The sequence below is a fragment of the Balaenoptera musculus genome, chromosome 2, assembly GCF_009873245.2.
Source record: "Balaenoptera musculus isolate JJ_BM4_2016_0621 chromosome 2, mBalMus1.pri.v3, whole genome shotgun sequence".
Classification (NCBI taxonomy): domain Eukaryota; kingdom Metazoa; phylum Chordata; class Mammalia; order Artiodactyla; family Balaenopteridae; genus Balaenoptera; species Balaenoptera musculus.
The window spans coordinates 91,631,840-91,650,450 of NC_045786.1; the positions used below are offsets into that span (position 1 = coordinate 91,631,840).

The 18,611-nt window shown below is 49.7% G+C and overlaps 3 protein-coding genes across 5 annotated transcripts in view; 1 reads left to right on the forward strand and 2 right to left on the reverse strand.

Moving 5' to 3' along the window:
* Positions 1 to 4,325, forward strand: part of DNAJC17 (DnaJ heat shock protein family (Hsp40) member C17) — a 38,342-nt gene extending 34,017 nt beyond the window's left edge. Inside the window, exons 11-12 of one of the 3 annotated variants that reach the window (XM_036845249.1) lie at positions 2,834 to 2,948; positions 4,131 to 4,291. In XM_036845249.1, the coding sequence (XP_036701144.1) occupies positions 2,834 to 2,948; positions 4,131 to 4,147 (132 nt within the window). In that variant the 3' untranslated portion in view covers positions 4,148 to 4,291. Of the gene's footprint in view, positions 1 to 2,833; positions 2,949 to 4,130 lie in introns of all 3 variants that reach the window. The other 2 variants (XM_036845252.1, XM_036845250.1) reach the window with 2 other exon arrangements.
* Positions 1,218 to 2,808, reverse strand: C2H15orf62 (chromosome 2 C15orf62 homolog). The gene has a single exon (XM_036845256.1). The coding sequence runs from the start codon at positions 1,775 to 1,777 to the stop codon at positions 1,250 to 1,252; it is 528 nt and encodes a 175-aa protein (XP_036701151.1). The 5' UTR covers positions 1,778 to 2,808; the 3' UTR covers positions 1,218 to 1,249.
* GCHFR (GTP cyclohydrolase I feedback regulator) lies at positions 4,313 to 8,273 on the reverse strand. Its single transcript, XM_036845258.1, has 3 exons — positions 8,069 to 8,273; positions 6,256 to 6,350; positions 4,313 to 5,028 (listed from the first exon to the last, which is right to left on the reverse strand). Exons 1-3 carry the CDS (start codon positions 8,102 to 8,104, stop codon positions 4,905 to 4,907), a joined length of 255 nt encoding a protein of 84 aa, XP_036701153.1. The 5' UTR covers positions 8,105 to 8,273; the 3' UTR covers positions 4,313 to 4,904.
* Positions 8,274 to 18,611: the final 10,338 nt, after the last annotated feature.

Genomic DNA, 18,611 nt, shown 5'->3' on the forward strand with positions numbered 1-18,611 from the left:
AGGCCTGGGGTGTCAGAACCACATGCGGCCAACTGGGCTCTGGCTCCAAGTCTTCTGGCCAGGCCTCAGGGTGGGGCCGTAGCCCCGTCGTCAGAGGTTTTGAGCAAAGCAGAGTTCCTCAGTCCTGGTGAGGATTCTGGAGACCAGCTTGCCTCTTCATTGTAACAGCTCTGAGCTTCATGTCTGTCCCTGATCCAGTCCTCCCGCCCATATTCTCATGGGCGCAGGAAGGAGGGAAACCTGCCACTGTTTTTTGTTGCATTTCCCAAGGGCTCCCGTCACTAGTAATTCTGGGAATTCCGCACAGCCCCCTTTCGCAAGCTGTCTGTGCCTGGCATTCCCTAGAGCCTCCTTCCTTGGGCACCAGGGAGTGCTTGTGCTACGGGCAGCTGTACTGGCACTTTGAGTCTCTCATGCCCCCTTTTCTGCTAGTGATTTGTTTGATTTGTTTTCCAGAGTTACACTGTGTATCTCTACCTGCCTCATTCTTCCTACTCTGTCAGCCCCTCCCTTCCCTTGCAGGCCCCATATGCTTCCTCCTTCCCCCCACCAGGCCCCAGGCCATGGTCTAGGCCTGTGCTGCCCAGTAGAACTTTCTCCAGTGATGTTAATGTTCACTCTGCGCTGTCCAGTGTGGTAGCCGTTAGTCGTATGTGGCTGTTGAGCACCTGAAACCTGGCTAGTGTGACTGAGGGCTGAATTTTTAATTGTATTTAATTTCAATTAAACAGCCACGTGCAGCTAGTGGCTACCATACTGTACAAGGTCACGCCTGTTTCATCCCTCTCCCCTTAGGTCTCCCACTTTCCTCTCCAGCCTGGATTGGACCACTTTTGCCCAGACCTGTCCTGTAACCTCGTTCTGTTGACAGTGGCTTCAGAGGGAGCTGGCCCAGGGCACCCATCTGTCATGCCCAGTCTGCGCGTCCTCCACTCCCGGACTCACCCCTTATGCCGCCCTCCCTCTCTGCTGGCCTCTGCCTGGTCCCTGTGGTTGCAGGCGTGGCCTCCCTTTCCCAACCTAGCTAGCTGCCTTCAGGGCTCCTGCCAGCAGGTGCCCCCCTCACATTTCCATCTTGCCTCTGTACCTCTGTCCCTCCACTCTGGGGTGACTCAGAGAACTGTTCAGGACCCAGAGGGAAGGCAGGGACCTGGATTCCTATCCCTACCTTAATCCACGACTGTCCCCTCTTTCTCTGGGTCCCCAGGCTTCTGGCTCTTTCACCCACCTCTGCCCACCCTCCCCCCATTCAGAAGCTGGGCTCACTGGGAAATTGCTCCCTCAGCATCTGTAGAACTTCCTCAAGAAGTGAAACCCCCAGGTCCACTTTGAAGGAGAAGAAGGGATCACTGAGGTCCGGAGCAGGTGTCCTCTGGAAGGGGGGCATATCCAAAGGGTCCTCATCGGAGTATTGGTGGAGGGCGTCCGCCAGGGAGAGCGCGGAGGGCAGGGTGGCAGAGTAGGTTGCGGCGTAGGTGGATGGGGGCTCCAGGATGTTGGGGCAGCTGGAGCTTTCTCGGTAGAGGCGCGGGGGTTTGGGCGGGGCCAGCAGGGTGGCCCGGGGCTGCTCGTCCCCCCACAGTGGCAGGCGCCGGCCATCTGGCCTCCCTCGCAGCTCCCGGACGACCTCTCGGTTGCTGTACTCCTCGTGGTCCCCTCCAGCCGTGCTGGCCTGGCTGAGCACGCTGCCCTGTCGCCGGAGTCTCCGCGGCCGCCGCATGCTCAGCCCCTTGAAGAAGGAGGTGCTGCAGAAGGAGCCTTTCTGCCAGGTCTCCATGGGGCCCCGGGGAGCCAGCAGACAAGCCTGGTACCTCAGAAGCCCGGTTCAAGGGCAGCTGGGGGCCATCTGGTCCCGCTGGAGCAGTGAACGGCGAGAATCAGGGAGGCAGCCTTCGCTGGCAGAAGCAGAGGCCTCCGGGTTTCTGCTCAGCAGGGACCTTCGGCCGCGTGTCCAGGAGAGCCGAAAAAGCTGAGAGTTCCTGGCGACGGGAGTCTCCCAGAGGGACAGGAGTGGCCTGGTTACTTGATAGGGCAGTGGAAAAACCCCAGGAGGAAGAAACAGCACTCCACTCCGTGGAGCCGGAGCGAGGGCAGCTGTGGCGCGATCTGAGGTGGCTCCTCTTGCCCAGTGCCGGGCTCCTCGCCCTCTCCCTGGCCCTGCGGGGGGCCGGCCTCTCCGCCGCTGGCTCCCAGACTGATTAGTGGCTTGGCTGTTTGTGCCAGTGTGTGGCGGAGGAGATGTGTTGTTGTCTTCGGCTGACTCAGTCAGGTGGAAGGCTGGTCTCATGCTCTGAGGTAATTGCAGCATCCGCAGGCAGGGATTGGGGCAGCGGCAACGCCCCAGGGCACCGGGGAGCGTAACATTCCTCTGGGGACCATCTGGGGCAGCCCTGCTTTGTGTGTCACCACGCTGCCGCCTCTTCCTCCACAGCCCAACGCCCTGCGTCCTCGCGGGCAGCCCCCGTGGGTGTGGGGTGAGGAGCTCCGGGAGGTGGGAGCTAATTGAAAGGCAGGCGTGTGGAACAACTGCTGGGGAAGGAAGAGGCCTGTTGCTGGTGTGGGTGACTCAGCCCTGGGGCCCCGTGACAGGCCCTCATTAGCAGAGCCTGCAGGGATGGGGGGAAGGAAGGAGGCAGAGGGTGTGTTAACGCGGAGCAGCCCTGTGCCTATAAAGGGCTGGCTCCTCCCAGGGCCAGGCTCGGGGCATGCCGAGGGTGACTTCAGGTTTTCTCAGCAGAGCAGCATTACCTTGCGGAGGGGACAATTGCCCTCCCCTTGGCCTGACAGCAAGCCTGGCTGTTCCATTTCCTCAGCCTTTCCTCGATTTTCCCAGATAGCCTCAGGGCAGGAAAGGACATCTGAGAGCCAGGGTCCTGCGTTCCTGTGGGGCTGCCTGGGCCTCACTTGGGGTCCCGCCTCTGGGGAAGGCGCTGGGCCAAGCCTAGGAGGTGAGCCTGGCTGGGAGGGCAATTCTCCTAGGAGCTGCGGAGGCCTAGGAGAGAGGAGGAGGCGTGGGGCTGTCGGGAAGGGCAGGGGGATCTGGGCTGAGTAACACTTCCTGGTTCTGTACACCCCTGACTCCAAACCAGTTGGCCAGGGCCTGGCATCTTAACCCCAGCCACTCCCTTCTAATCCCCCGGGTCACTGACCACCGTACTTTTTTCCTGGCCTGTTCCACGAAGGTGCATCAGCTTGGGGTACTGCGAAACAGGCCTCAGCAGCTCTCTACTGTGCAGCCCCCCTGGCCTGGCTCCCTTCTGTGCCAACTCTGGTGGGCTTCATACTTCTTCACGCAGCTTCAGCTGCACGGAGGGAGGAAGTGATTTAAGTGCCACTGCAGACCTTATCAGGGCATGGCGTTGGTGGCTCAGGGCTCTCCTGTAGAGCTGCCTCTCCACCCCACAGCCTTGGCCCACTGAGGTGGTCGTTTATTATTCTTTTGATTATGAAAATATTGCACTGTTCAATCCCCCACACTGTGCGGGCAAGATCATAAAAGAAAAAGCCACGGGCCCTGACCTCCAGGAGCCCTGGTGTGTATTTTTAGGAGGCAAGCTGGCCTCATGCTTGTTTCTCTCTCCTTCTAGGGTGGGGCTGAGTGAGGCTGTGTCTAGGGTAGGGCTCCCTGTGCATCCTCAGCAGGAGCCAGACCACAGGGAGGGTGGGCAGCTGGGAGGGGTCAGTGCTCTCACCTCCACCTGGCAGAGTGGAGTGTATTTCTGCGCCTCTGACAACCCCCCTTCACTGGTAACTTGTGAGAAGCAGAAGCCATGGGGTGGAGGAAATGAAGGGAGATGAAGGCCTGGCTAGAGCATGAGGAAGTGATTCACCTGAGCTGACTGTAGATGTAAAGGGCCTGGGAAAGGGGAGGCGCGGTGGGGTGATAGCTGCTTGAGATGGGCTGAAGGGGAGCCAGCTGAGAAGCTGGCCTGGGGCCAAAGGCCTGCTTGCTCTAAAGGAACATGGGTGAGTTGGGATTGCAGGATGTTCCAGGGTCCTTCCCTTCCTGGGCATCCTCCCTCCTTGACTCTTGGCGGCGGCTCTGCCTAGGCCCTGTCCTCCGAGTCTGGAATCCGCGGGGCTCTGCCCCGCCACCCTGACGCCCCCGTGTCCTCCCTCTGCACCCCCAGGGTTCGGTGCGGTCTGAGAGGGACTATGAGAGCCTCGTCATGATGCGCATGCGCCAGGCAGCTGAGAGGCAGCAGCTGATCGCCCAGATGCAGCAGGAGGACCAGGCTGGGCAGCCCACGTAGCCTCCTGCCTCCAGCCCTCCCATCCCACAGCCCTTTTCTTAAACATCACCAATAAACTTTTTTTTTTTTTTTTTAAAGAGTCTACCTCTATTGCATACATAGGTGTAGGGTGTGGGCCTGCCCAAGCGTGGCCCTGGTTTCTGGGTTCTGCCTCGGAGGGCTCCACCCAGGCCTGGCTCTCCCTCCCAGGCAGTGGGCAGACCCCAGGGAGGCGCTCCGCACGGTGAGAGTCAGTGGCCAGCGGAGCAGAGGAGCGACCACTCATCACAGCCCTTTACTGGCGTGGACTAGCTACGCAGGACCCACGCGCGCAGTCCTGGAGCCACGCTCCGCGGGGGCACCCAGCTCCCTGCCAGGGGCAGCCTGGCTCTTGCCAGCTCCTCAGCCTGCCACAGAACACGGCCTCCTCCAGGGCCCGCGCCAGGCCTGAAGCCGGAGGGGCAGCTGGGGGCACCAGGGCCGGGGGCCCTGCCCCCCCACTGGCTGAGGCAGGTTTCAGAGAAGGCCATTCATTGCCCAGTGGTGCTGGGCCGAGGAAAATGACGACTTGGGAAGAACGGGCAGGGCGGTGAGTGAGGCAGGGTCCTGGGGTCGGGGCCCATGGCAACCACTCCAGAGAAGGGGTGACTGCGGCTCCTCAGCGTGGGAGGGTCACTCCTTGTGCAGGCACCACACCAATGTCTGGCCCACCCCTGTCATGCTCAGCACACGGAAGCCCCTGCGCTCCAGCTTGTCAAGGACTATTCGAGGAGGGTCATTGACGTAGTACTCACAGCTGCGAAGAGAAGGAGGGTGGCGTGAGGGGGTACAACGGCACAGCCCCGCGTACCAAGCTAGTATCTGCTGCAGACTAGGCCTGGTCAGGAGTACTAACAGGGACTGACGTTTGCTGGGTGCCTTCTGGGTGCCAGGCTGAGTACACATTCTCTGCCCCTCATCTACTAAGCTCTTTGCATCATCTCATTTGTTCCAACAACCTAAGGAAGGTACTGTTATTGTTCCCATTTTATAAGTGAGAAAAGAGAGGAGTAAAGCAGCTTTCCCGATGTCATCCAGAGAGTAGAACCGGCATGAGTCTGACAACAGCTCCATGTGCCCTGGGCCACTGCCCGTTCAGCAGGAGCGGCCTGCTCTCCCTGGGACCCTCCCCCAGGCCTCTGCCCTCTTGCTGCCTGGCTGTCCTGCAGTCGTGGAGCAATAAGTTTGGCCCCCAGGAGCTCCTGGCTCTGAGTGCCACTCCCTAGGATGGAGAATGCTTGGTTTCCCTTCTTTCAGGGTTAATTGATTCTGAAGGGCCATCAGGTAGATAAAGGGCTGAGGCCCCAGGCTGGGCATCTCAGAGACAAAAGCCTTATGGCAAAGGGATGGGGTTGGCTTCTGCCCTCCAACCCTGACCAGGGGGCTACGGCCAGCTCGCCTCCTCTTTCCCTTCTTTTAACTGGGGTGCACTCTGGTGACCCTTCTCAGGAGTTTGAGCCTGTGTAGCCAGAGTTCTCCCTGCCTATGGCAGGAAGGGGTGAGGGGCAGAAAAGGAATCATCAATCACTGTTTAGACTTGGGGCTGGTGTGAAGGATGCCAAGGGAAGTGGCTAAGTCCCCGGGCAGCAGCTGAACTGGAAGCAGGACCCAGGCTCCCTTCTCCCTGTTTCTAGGGCTGAGCTTTGTTCCTTAGCCATCTCTTCAAGACAGAAGCCTTTCTCTGTGCTTGTCTTTGCCTTGATGGGATCCAGTTTAGAGATGAGAGGGCAGGGCAAGGAGCAGTCCACTTGCAGAGTCCTATACTCAGGGAACCGGACTCTGTCCTGGGACTTTGTCCAGGGGCTCCCTTGTGAAGGGAGGGCCAGTGGGAAAGCTCTCAGAGAAAGCCTACAGAGGACAGATCCCCAGGATGCAGGCAGAGGGGTCCTGAGGCTAGGCAGTGGCATTGTCCTGTTGTGTAAAAGGAACAGAGACAGGTCTAGGGGCTGGCAAGGAGAAGATCCTTAGGAATGCTACTACTTACAAGTTGTTTCCCAGGACGCTTCTTTTTGAGGCCCCCAGATGCCGCATCAGTTCTGGGTCGGAGTGCTCATCGCCCACCATGGTGGGGCCCACCTCCTGCAAGGTAAGTCACAGCGGCTGCTTGGCTGGCTGCCAGGTAGAGGTGAGCGGTCTCGCCTCTCCTTCCTCCCCCGCCTGCCGGCTCTGAGCCCGCTTCAGTTAAAGACTGGAGGGAGAGGAAAGGAATCTTGGGGGCTAAACACAAGCTGGGAAGGGGTGGAGTCCATCAGTGATCAGGCTGAGCCATGCGGGGCCTCCCTGCACCCTCTAGGCCGGGCTGGGCAATGCCCAACTACTGGCACCTTCACGCCAGGCACCACCGCCTATATCTGTGTATCAGAATCACCTGGAGAACAGAGAAATGAGAACATATGTCCACACAAAAACTTGCACACGAATGTTAACAGTAGCATTATTCATAATAACCAGAAAGTGGAAACAACCTAAATGTTTGTCAACTGATCAGTGGATAAATAAAATGTGCTATAGCCATTCAGTGGAATTTTATTTGACAATAAAAAGGAACGAGTATTGATGTGTGCTACAGTATGGATGGACCTTGAAAACATCATGTAAGTGAAAGAGGCCAAAGACCACATATTACAACGAAAAGTAGACAGGTGGTTACCTGGGGCTGAGGGGCCCGGAGGAAATGAGGAGTGACTGCTAAGGACAGGGTATGGGTACAGGGTTTCTTTTTAAGGTGATAGAAATGTTCTAAAATTGCCTATGGTGATGGATGCACAACTCTGAGCAAGCTAAAAAAAAAAAAAAAACCCCATCACCATTGAATTGTACACTTTGGTGAATTCTGTGGTGATATGTATTATAATATATCAATGAAACTGTTATTTTTTTAAATTGCTTTAGGAGCACTGAATTCCCAAGCCCCAGGCTTCCAGAGTGCTTACGGAGGTCTGGGAAGGGGTCCAGGAGTCTACATTTTAACAACTGCACAGCTGACTGGTTCCTAAACCACTGCCCTGTGGCACTGCCGAGACCTCTCCCGCCCAGTGGTGATCCCATCTGTTATTTCCTGCATCCCAAGGGAGCTGTGTACCCTCTGATGGATCACCCAAGCACTGGGGAGCCAAATGGGGACTCATGGAGCAACCAGCACCTTCTTTTTGCAGAGGAAACTGCGCCCAGGGGAAGGGGCGTGGTTTCTGACTGTTGAATGGTGTTCTCCCATCTCTAACCCCATGGGCAGTCTCGGGTTCTTTCTTCTCTTCCTTTTCTAAGGTCTCAGGAGAGCTCTTCCTGGAAGTGCGTAAGGGTGCAGCTAGTGGGCCACTCGGCACAGGGGTCTTGGCGTCTTAGCACATCCTTTTCTTTAACAAACCTCTCTCCCTCAGGTTAGTCCACTCCCACTCCCCACTCCCTGGCGGAGTGGCTCTGTGTGGGGCAGTGGGTGCTGCACATGTGAGACCAGGACTTCCTGGGTCCCTCCCGAAGGCTCCGACCTCCCGCAGGCAGGTAGGACCGGAGCCACAGGCGCCCGGAGCTCGCTGGGTGGTGGGGACGCACTAACCTGGTCCCCTTCGCGGCGCTGCAGTCGCCGGGCCGCCAGAGCTCTCTGAGTCCCTGGATCCAGGCTGAGTCCAAGACCCAGCCTCCCTCCCGGCCGCCCAGGGGGGCGTGTTCCGGGCGGCTTCCGGGTCCGGCCACCCGCGGGCGTCGCCCGGGAGGGAGGCGCCGAGATGCGGTCTGCAGCGCCCCCCCACCCCTGACCCGGGCCGAACGCCAACTCCCAGGGATGGCCAGCGGGTACTCACCATGCGGATCTGGGTGCTGATGAGCAGGTAGGGCATGGTGCGCGCGTCCCGGTCAGGCTCTCTCCCTAGACTCTGGGCCCGGCGCAGACGCCAGCCCCTCGGGCTCCGGGACTGCGACCGGCCGCCTGGAGTCCAGTTACTCCTGCTCTGGCCTCGGGCTGCGCCAATCCAGCAGCTCCTGGCCCGTTACCGCCCCGGCCGGCCAATCAGGAGCTGGCGCCCGTGACACGCCCCGGAGCTCGGCGATTCGAGACCCGCCCCCAGCGCTAGGGCAGCGCCCTGGGACCCTTGGTGCCCGCCGCTGCTTCCGCGGGTCGTCCCGCGGCGAGGCGGGATCTGTGTTGGGCGCGGGGGGGGAGGGGGGGCGAGGTGTCGCTCCCCCAGCCCCGGACCGGAGACCCGGGTGGCCCGCCGGGCTCTGCAGGCTGCGGTGGGCCGTGGCGCCCTGCGCTCGTGTTGACTTTGCGCCCTGTTACTGCAACACCTTCAATAACAGGTTACAAAGTCCTCCTGGTCCCCGCCCCCTCCCCTGTGAAGCAGAGCAGGGTGCAGACGGCTACCCCACTGAGGCCTCCCAAGCTCCTGCCCACCGCACCCGGGGACGCCTCTAAAATGTTTAGCGGATCCCCACTTCCCGGCCCCAAGACACTTTCTCCAGAGATTCCTTCAGCGCGCGGGAGACAGGCAGGAGACCCCTCGGGTGCACTGCGCTTTCCCGCCTTCCCGACTGCAATTCCTAGTACAGCGGCGGAACCGTGCATTTCTGTGGCCTTGTAGGTAAATCTGTAAAGGAACTGAGCGCTTGGCTGAGTGCCGGGCCTGGAGAGACTTAAACCAACGGAATCTGGCTGTCGGTTCAGAAAGCTTCCGGCGAAGCTGGAGAGACTCAGCGCACGTGTAAGAGCTCACACGTCAACACCTGGGGGCAAAAGAAACTTGCCCTCACCAGCCACCAAAGAGAGTGCAGCGAGTTCACCTCCACGCGTCCACGCCCTCATCTGAATGTATCAAAATCTGACAACTCAACATTCTTTTTCTGCCTTGTTGTGATTGGTTCTTTAAAAAGAAAGCAAGACAGTGGGATGAATTGGGAGACTGGGATTGACATACATACATTAATATGTATAAAATAGATAACTAACAAGAACCTGCTGTATAGCACAGGGAACTCCACTTCAATGTACAGTAGAAACTAACACAACATTGTAAAACAGCTATACCCCAATAAAAAAATAAAAAAATAAAATACTTGGAGCAAAAAAAAAAAAAAAAAAAGAAAAAGAAAAAGAAAGCAAAACAAAGCCAGCTTGTAACCTTCCCTCCCAGGCTCTTGAAAAATCTTCACTTCACTGAAGGGCACGTTTGACCCATGTGGAGAAAGGTATAAGGGAAATAGGAAGTTGTAATCCTAAAGGATCCTTACTGTTCTAATTTATTTTTCTGTACTCTCTATCCCTATCCTCAACCTCCAGGACTAACAGTTTAGCTAGAGAGATAAGACATGTTCAAGATTAACAAAGGATTTGTTAAACTGACAAACGATTAATGCCCAGGACATACAAAGAACTCTTACAAATTAGGGAGAAAAAGATAAATCAATAGAAGAAACATGGGCAAATGACTCAAATAGGCACTTTTCTAAAGAGAGAGTGGAAATGGCCAATAAACTTATAATATGATGTTCAATATCATTAGAAATCCCAGAAATGCATATTAAACCAGTGAGCTACTGCTTTACAGATTTGCAAAAAATAAAAATGTGTAAGCATCATGTATTAGTGAAGATGTCTAACAATTGAAACATTACTGTTGGGACTGCAAATTGTTATGACTGATACAATCAACTTGGAAAACAAGGAAAACAATTCGGCATCATCTAGTAAAGCTTAAGACATGCATCACTGTGACCCACCAAACCTCTCCTAGATAAACCTAGGAGAACTCACCGACTGCATCAGGATACACATACAAGAATATTAAAAAAAAAAAAAAAAATTCATAATAGCACTGTTTGTAACTAGCAAAAAACTGGAAACAGTCTTTATGGCCATCAAAAGTGGAGTTTTTGGTTGATTCATACAATGGAAACTATAGCAACGAAAATGCTGAATGAAAAAGCAAATCTTGGAAAAATACAGAATAATTCTATTGACCTAAAGCTCACAAACATGCAAAATTAAACAATATATGGTTCGGAGATAAAGACATGCGTGGGCAGATTAAAAAGAAAAGGAAATGATAAATGTAATATTAAGGGTAGTGGTTACCTCTGAGAAAAGGAAAAGGGATGGAGTGGAGACAGACATGCCGGGTTTTGTTTTTTTTTTTTGATTGGAGTATAATTGCTTTACAATGTTGTGTTAGTTTCTGCTGCACAGTGAAGTGAATCAGCCATATGCATATACACATCCCCTCCCTCTTGGACCTCCCTCCCCCCGCATCCCACCCAACTAGGCCATCACAGAGCACCGAGCTGAGCTGCCTGTGCTATACAGCAGGTTCCCACTAGCTAGCTATTTTACACATGGTAGTGTATTTATGTCAAACCTAATCTTCCAGTTCATCCCACCCTCCCCTTCCCCACCTCCCGTGTCGACACGTCCGTTCTCTACGTCTGCCTTTCTATTCCTGCTCTATAAATAGGTTCATCTGTACCATTTTTCTAGATTCCACATATATGCGTTAATATGTGATATTTGTTTTTCTCTTTCTGACTTACTTCACTCTGTATGACAGACTCTAGGTCCATCCACATCTCTACAAATGACTCAATTTCATTTCTTTCTATGGCTGAGTAACATTCCGTTATATATATGTACCACATCTTCTTTATCCATTCATCTGTCGATGGACACTTACGTTGCTTCCATGTCCTGGCTATTGTAAATAGAGCTCCAATGAACATTGGGGTGCATGTGTCTTTTTGAATTATGGTTTTCTCAGGGTATATGCCCAGTAGTGGGATTGCTGGGTCATATGGTAGTTCTATTTTTAGTTTTTTAAGGAACCTCCATACTGTTCTCCACAGTGGCTGTAACAACTTACATTCCTACCAACAGTGTAAGAGGGTTCCCTTTTCTCCACACCCTCTCCAGCATTTATTGTTTGTAGGTTTCTTTTTTTCATAAATGAGTGTTTTTATTCAAACAATATGATTGCTCATACAGAAAACTCAAGATAAACTCAATGTACAAGAACACAGGTACAAAAATTACAGAATTATTTATAATAGCAAAAAAATTTAGAAACAACTTATATAATACTCAAAAGGTATTTGCTAACTACAATCATAATAAACTCACTCATTAGACAATTATACATTATTGAAAATTAAATATGGATGCTTTTCCTAATCTTGAGCAAAAAATAAATAAGTTGCTGAAGGATCCAGATAGTGTGCTCTCCCATGTATATAAAATGGAAAAATATGAAAATTGACATATTTTTTGTTGATATGTACATGTGTAATAAACTTACGAAGTCATGAATGGGGACATAAAAAACTAAATTCAGAGCAGTGGTTACATCTAGGAGGGGGTATAGAGAGTAAGGATGGTGAGATCATGGAAGGTTACCCAGGGACCTTAAATAGTACTGGTACTGTTTTATTTCATAATCTGGGTAGTGGGTACACAGGTTTTTATCATATTTTTATGGACACCATTTTATGTTTGAAATAGTTCATAAGAGAGCCTTCCCTACAATTCCGGCCTTTTTGGTGAGATTTACAAGGGCTGCAAATATTCTCACGCTCTGGGTGTCTTCTTAGTTGATCTTACCCACATCTCTTCCCCAAATCTCTTTGGCAAGTGTCCTCAAATCTTGTTCATCTCAAGTCTCTGATCATTTGAGCAGAAGAGACATTAGGTACGGTCTGTGATTTGGTGTCAGTTAATACAATGGACCATGCCTCCTTCCTTTCTCACGCCACCCCATCATTCCAGGACCCTTGTATTCTGGTAAGGGAGAAACAAAATATAAATTTGTTTTGGATTCAGAGCTTAAACATTATTCTGTAGGACAGCACTCCAAACTCTAAAAGTCATTTCCCTGCTGTTTCCTAAATTGGTCCTCATTGTCCAGTTTATCATTCATTTTATAAGAGCAGCTGCTTTCTGTGTTGTAGGCCAGTGAATTCCATAGGCAACCGTCCATGTTTCACTTTTTTAGGAAGAGATTTAGCCATGTTTTGGAGTGCATCATTTTTTTAAAAATAAATTTATTATTTATGGCGGTGTCTGGGTCTTCGTTTCTGTGCGAGGCTTTCTCCAGTTGCGGCGAGCGGGGGCCACTCTTCATCGCGGTGCGCGGGCCTCTCACTATCGCGGCCTCTCTTGTTGCGGAGCACAAGCTCCAGACGCGCAGGCTCAGTAGTTGTGGCTCACGGGTCCAGTTGCTCCGCGGCATGTGGGATCTTCCCAGACCAGGGCTCGAACCCATGTCCCCTGCATTGGCAGGCAGATTCTCAACCACTGCACCACCAGGGAAGCCCTGGAGTGCATCATTGGGCATTAAAGTAATTTGTAAATTTGCAGACAGGCAGGGCTATCATATGCAAATTCAGAATAAAGTTCATGCCTGTGTAGGTATCGCAGCCTCACAATGATGGAAGGAAGCCACAAATAGTCATCTTTCTCCACATAGCTGGCTGGTTTGCAGTACCAGGGAAGATACACAGTATTGGGCTCTGCTGTTGGCAGTTTGGGCCCTCAGGAGTTGTATTAACCAGATCATGTTGGCTGGGGGAAGTCCATGTGATTCAGCCCATGAATGACCTTCGTCTTAGACATTAGATTCTCTTTGTTCATGAACCCATTGCACAAGCAGCAGATGGTTAGGGATGTTCTCAACATCTGTAGAATGGGCCATTCTGTCCATTTGATTATTAAGATTCCTCTGCTCTGAATAACCTTTGGTGAGACTTTGCATGGGATAGATTTCATCTTCCACCCCTGTGCCCATTCTGAGAGGTCTATTTGCATAGCTCTTCTGCAGAAATCCTTGTCATCAATCATCTAATCTTATTCTTTTGAAATTCCTGAGCATCAAGCAATGCTCATGAATCTTGTTTGTAGATTTTTTGATGATGGCCATTCGGACTGGTGTGAGGTGATACCTCACTGTAGTTTTGATTTGTCTTTCTCTAATAATTAGTGTTGTTGAGCATCTTTTCATGTGCCTCTCGGCCATCTGTATATCTTCTTTGCTGAACTGTCTATTGAGGTCTTCTGCCCATTTTTGGATTGGGTTGTTCGTTTTTTTGATACTAAGCTGCATGAGCTGTTTATATATTTTGGAAATTAATCCTTTCTCTTGCTTCATTTGCAAATATTTTCTCCCGTTCTGTGGGTTGTCTTTTTGTCTTGTTTATGCTTTCCTTTGCTGTGCAAAAGCCTTTAAGTTTCATTAGGTCCCATTTGTTTATTTTTGTTTTTATTTTCTTTACTCTAGGAGGTGGGTCATAAAAGATTTTGCTGTGATTTACGTCAAAGAGTGTTTTTCCTGTGTTTTCCTCTAAGAGTTTTATGGTGTCTGGTCTTACATTTGGTCTTTTTTAAAATTTTATTTATTTATTTATTTTTGGCTGCGTTGGATCTTTGTTGCTGCATGCGGGCTTTCTCTAGTTGCAGCGAGTAGGGGCTACTCTTTGTTGCGGTGCACGGGCTTCTCACTGCAGTGGCTTCTCTTGCTGCGGAGCACGGGCTCTAGGCGCGTGGGCTTCAGTAGTTGTGGCTCGGCAGCTCCAGAGTGCAGGCTCAGCGGTTGTGGTGCATGGGCCCAGTTGCTCTGCAACATGTGGGATCTTCCTGGACCAGGGATTGAACCTGTGTCCCCTGCATTGGCAGGCGGATTCTCAACCACTGCACCACCAGGGAAGTCCCTACATTTACGTCTTTAATCCATTTTGAGTTTATTTTTGTGTATGGTGTTAGGTAGTGTTCTAATTTCATTATTTTACATGTAGTTGCCCAGTTTTCCCAGCACCATTTATTGAAGAGACTGTCTTGTCTCCATTGTATATTCTTGCCTCCTTTGTCATAGATTAGGTGACCATAGGTACGTGGGTTTATCTCTGGGCTTTCTATCCTGTACCATTGATTTATATTTCTGTTTTTGTGCCAGTACCATATTGTCTTGATTACTGTAGCTTTGTAGTATAGTCTGAAGTCAGGGAGCCTGATTCCTCCAGCTCCGTTTTTCTTTCTCAAGATTGCTTTGGCTATTCAGGGTCTTTTGTGTTTCCATAAAAATTGTATAATTTTTTGTTCTAATTCTGTGAAAAATGCCATTGGTAATTTGATAGGGATTGCATTGAACTTGTAGATTGCTTTGGGTAGTATAGTCATTTCACAATATTGGTTCTTCCAATCCAGGAGCATGGTATCTCTCCATCTGTTTGTGTCATCTTTGATTTCTTTCATCAGTGTTTTATAGTTTTCTGAGTACAGGTCTTTTGCCTCCTTAGGTAGGTTTATTCCTAGGTATTTCATTCTTTTTGTTGTGATGGTAAATGGGATTGTTTCCTTAATTTCTCTTTCTGATCTTTGGTTGTTAATGTATAGGAATGCAAGAGATTTCTGTGCATTAATTTTGTATCCTGCAACCTTACCCAATTCATTGATTAGTCCTAGTAGTTTTCTGGTGGCATCTTTAGGATTTTCTATGTATGGTATCATGTCATCTGCAAACAGTGAGTTTTACATTTTCTATCCCAATATGTATTCCTTTTATTTCTTTTTCTTCTCTGATTGCCATGGCTAGGACTTCCAATACTATGTTGAATAATAGTGGCAAGAGTGGACATTCTTGTCTCGTTCCTGATCTTAAAGGAAATGCTTTCAGTTTTTCACCATTGAGAATGATGTTTGCTGTGGGTTTGTTGTATGTGGCCTTTATTATGTTGAGGTAGGTTCCCTCTATGCCCACTTTCTGGAGAGTTTTTATTATAAATTGGTGTTGAATTTTGTCAAAAGCTTTTTCTGCATCTATTGAGATGATCATATGGTTTTTATTCTTTTTAAAATTATTTATTTATTTATTTTTGGCTGCATTGAGTTATTGTTGCTGCACGTGGGCTTTCTCTAGTTGTGGCGAGCAGGGGCTCCTCTTCGTTGTGGTGCGTGGGCTTCTCTCACTGAGGTGGTTTCTCTTGTTGTGGAGCACGGGCTCTAGGCGTGTGGGCCTCAGTAGTTGTGGTGCGCGGTCTCAGAAGTTGCAACTCGCGGGCTCTAGAGCATAGGCTCAGTAGTTGTAGCACACGGGCTTAGTTGCTCCGCAGCAACTAATGTGGGATCTTCCCAGACCAGGGCTTGAACCCGTGTCCCCTGCATTGGCAGGCGGACTCCAAACCACTGCGCCACCAGGGAAGCCCCTGGTTTTTATTCTTTAATTTGTGAATATGGTAAACAGACCAATCACATGTAATGAAATTGAAACTGTAATTAAAAATCTTCCAACAAACAAAAGTCCAGGACCAGATGGCTTCACAGGCAAATTCTATCGAAATTTAGAGAAGAGTTAACAGCTATCCTTCTCAAACTCTTCCAAAAAATTGCAGAGGGAGGAACACTCCCAAACTCGTTCTGCAAGGCCACCATCACCCTGATACCAAAACCAGACAAAGCTACCACAAAAAAAGAAAATTACAGACCAATATCACTGATGAACATAGTCACAAAAATCCTCAACAAAATACTAGCAAACAGAATCCAACAACACATTAAAAAGAGGCCATGATCAAGTGGGATTTATCCCAGGGATGCAAGGATTCTTCAGTATACGCAAAACAACGAACGCAGGGTTCTTAAAAGACAAAAATGATGTTCTCTTTCTTATGCTAGGACGTGGGTACAAAGGGTTATAAATGTACTCAATTTTTATACATGTATTATAAGTGTTATTTTGTAGCCATTAAATATTTTATAAGAACAATTTTTTTTTTAAGTGTCAAGCGTATTAGAGGTTAGACACAAGAGGTAAGGCCACCATCCCAAGGCATATGTCGCCTCTCTTGAAAGAACTAGGTACATAAGGCTCTCGTATTCTGGGCAGAGAGCAGGACAGGGGTTTGGGGTCTGCTCTACTCTCTTCTCTCAGGCTGGGCGGTTGAGGGGTGGGGAGGAGACAGGAGGGCAGTGCCTATCTCAGACTGCCAGGGATTTATTACATTTGCAAAAGTGGTCTGCAGATGCAGCATAAGATAGAGCACTCCATCCAGAATCACCCAGCCCACGGCTGATTCCCCTGGCAGACGCATGCACACCAGATAACATCTCTAATATCCAGGAGGAAATGAATTCCCCTACTTGGTTTTCCCATCTGGCCTCGCCCCTTGCCACAATCAGTTTATCTGGCAGATCTCCCTTCCCTGTAAAAAGAGGAGAAATTGTTCTTCTACAACTCAGCTTTCATTATGAAAATGAAACTGTGCCCACAGTGTTAACAGAGGTTTGTGACTAGCAGAAATTCTTCAGCCTGTTTTACAGAACAACAGGTAAGGAACAGCTTGTTAAAAACCCCTCTGCTTGTAAACTACCTTCACTGATTAAGCTAGCTTTAATTTGTTTTTTTCCTCTCTTTAATTTCATACCCTCCAGGCATCGCATAGCCTGGGTAATATATCACAAGACTCCTTAACCACCCCTACAGATAACACTTCTGAAGTATGGGTCGCTATAGTAACAGGGGCTTAAGTTGTTTTTTCAGAACCTTGAATCAGCTCTTGTTCAGTTCAAGCTGGCTAAGACTGGTTGGGACCACTGACCCTAAAGCTGGGCCCTCACCGGTGTCCAAAGAACAACCTTTTGACATAAGAGGGCCAAAAGTCCACTCTCAGATCACACTAAGCCCCTCCATTTTTGAACATGCATCCCATGAAGAAGCATATAATCCAGATACGCCTGTGCAAAACACTATTTACCTCACCTTTCCCTACCTCTAATCACCTTTTCCCATGCCTAAGTCTACATTACTTCTTTTTTTTTTTTTTTTTAAATTATTTATTTATTTATTCATTTATTTATTTTTGGCTGTGTTGGGTCTTCGTTTCTGTGCGAGGGCTTTCTCTAGTTGTGGCGAGCGGGGGCCACTCTTCATCACGGTGCGCGGGCCTCATTATCGCGGCCTCTCCTGTTGCGGAGCACAGGCTCCAGACGCGCAGGCTCAGCAGTTGTGGCTCACGGGCCCAGTTGCTCCGCGGCATGTGGGATCCTCCCAGACCAGGGCTCGAACCCGTGTCCCCTGCACTGGCAGGCGGATTCTCAACCACTGTGCCACCAGGGAAGCCCTACATTACTTCTTTATCCCATAAATAGCTCAAGCCTTCAGAGAGGCGGATCTGAGATTTGTTCTCCCACCTCCTGGCTTGGCTGCCTTGTGAATAAATTGTTTTTCTGCCGCAAACCTCTGTGTCTCAGCATTTGGCTTGCCACACATTGCGCAAACAAACCTGGTTTGGTAACAAAAGCATTGTCAGTGTGGCAGGGGCTGGATATTGGTCATTCCTTATTTTCTTCTTTTCTCCATTCAACTTTTATGGATGGCTTTTGCATTAGAGCTCTGCTAGGCATAGGGGATGAATCAGGCATGAACTCTATCCTGGAAGAGTGAGCAGCCCAGTGGGGTAGACAGACTAGAAAGCAAATAATCATGGAACCAAGTGTAATAGAGGTAAACAAGCCTCAAGAGCAAAGAAAGATAAAAAGATTAATTCCACTAAGATGGTGGTCTGGGAAAGTTTCCCAGAGGAAACGGGTTTTTATTCCCTCTAAAGTAAAGTTAATATTTTTTCTTATTAGAAAAGAAATATATGGTTATTTCAGAAAAATGAGGAAAAATATGGAAAAGATATTAAAAACATTCCTTTCTCACCACCAGGACAACATAGTTAATCTCTTAGTGTATCACAAGAGGTACTAATCAAACCGAGTCCTTAAAAATGAGTAGGAAATTAAAAAAAAAAAAAATGAGTAGGAGGTATTGGTGAAGTTCTGTTCCTTAGGCGGTGGGATGGGTACCTCATTGCTTTTCACTGATTCATTGCAATGTACCTATACATCAAATGTACTTTTTTATTATTAATTAATTAATTAAATTTTGGCTGTGTTGGGTCTTCATTGCTCCGTGTGAGCTTTCTCTAGTTGCAGCGAGTGAGGGCTACTCTTCGTTGCAGTGCGCGGGCTTCTCATTGCGGTGGCTTCTCTTGTTGTAGAGCAGGGGCTCTAGGCACGTGGGCTTCAGTAGTTGTGGCACACGGGCTTAGTTGCTCTGTGGCATGTGGGATCTTAGTTCTCTGACCAGGGCTTGAACCCATGTCCCCTGCATTGGTAGGCGGATTCTTAGCCATTGCGCCACCAGGGAAGTCCTCAAATGTCTCTTAAATGTGTAAAGTATCTCACAATTAAAAAGTGAATAAATAATATCTAGTCAAGGATTTGGGAAGGACTGGTCTAGATACTTCAGCTCCCACTAAACTAAAATTTAACTTTTAAGGAATGCTGATGATAAAATTGGAACCATAGTGCACAAAATCATGTCTTTTTAG

What these genes read in the sequence shown, in the direction of transcription:
- C2H15orf62 (XM_036845256.1), bottom strand. Translation starts at nt 1,777, where the DNA reads ATGGAGACCTGGCAGAAAGGCTCCTTCTGCAGCACCTCCTTCTTCAAG.
- GCHFR (XM_036845258.1), bottom strand. Translation starts at nt 8,104, where the DNA reads ATGCCCTACCTGCTCATCAGCACCCAGATCCGCATG. An exon ending in TCAGCACCCAGATCCGCATG is followed by an intron (nt 6,351 to 8,068) that starts GTGAGTACCCGC and finishes CTTACCTTGCAG; the next exon opens with GAGGTGGGCCCCACCATGGT. An exon ending in AGCGTCCTGGGAAACAACTT is followed by an intron (nt 5,029 to 6,255) that starts GTAAGTAGTAGC and finishes TTCTCTTCGCAG; the next exon opens with CTGTGAGTACTACGTCAATG.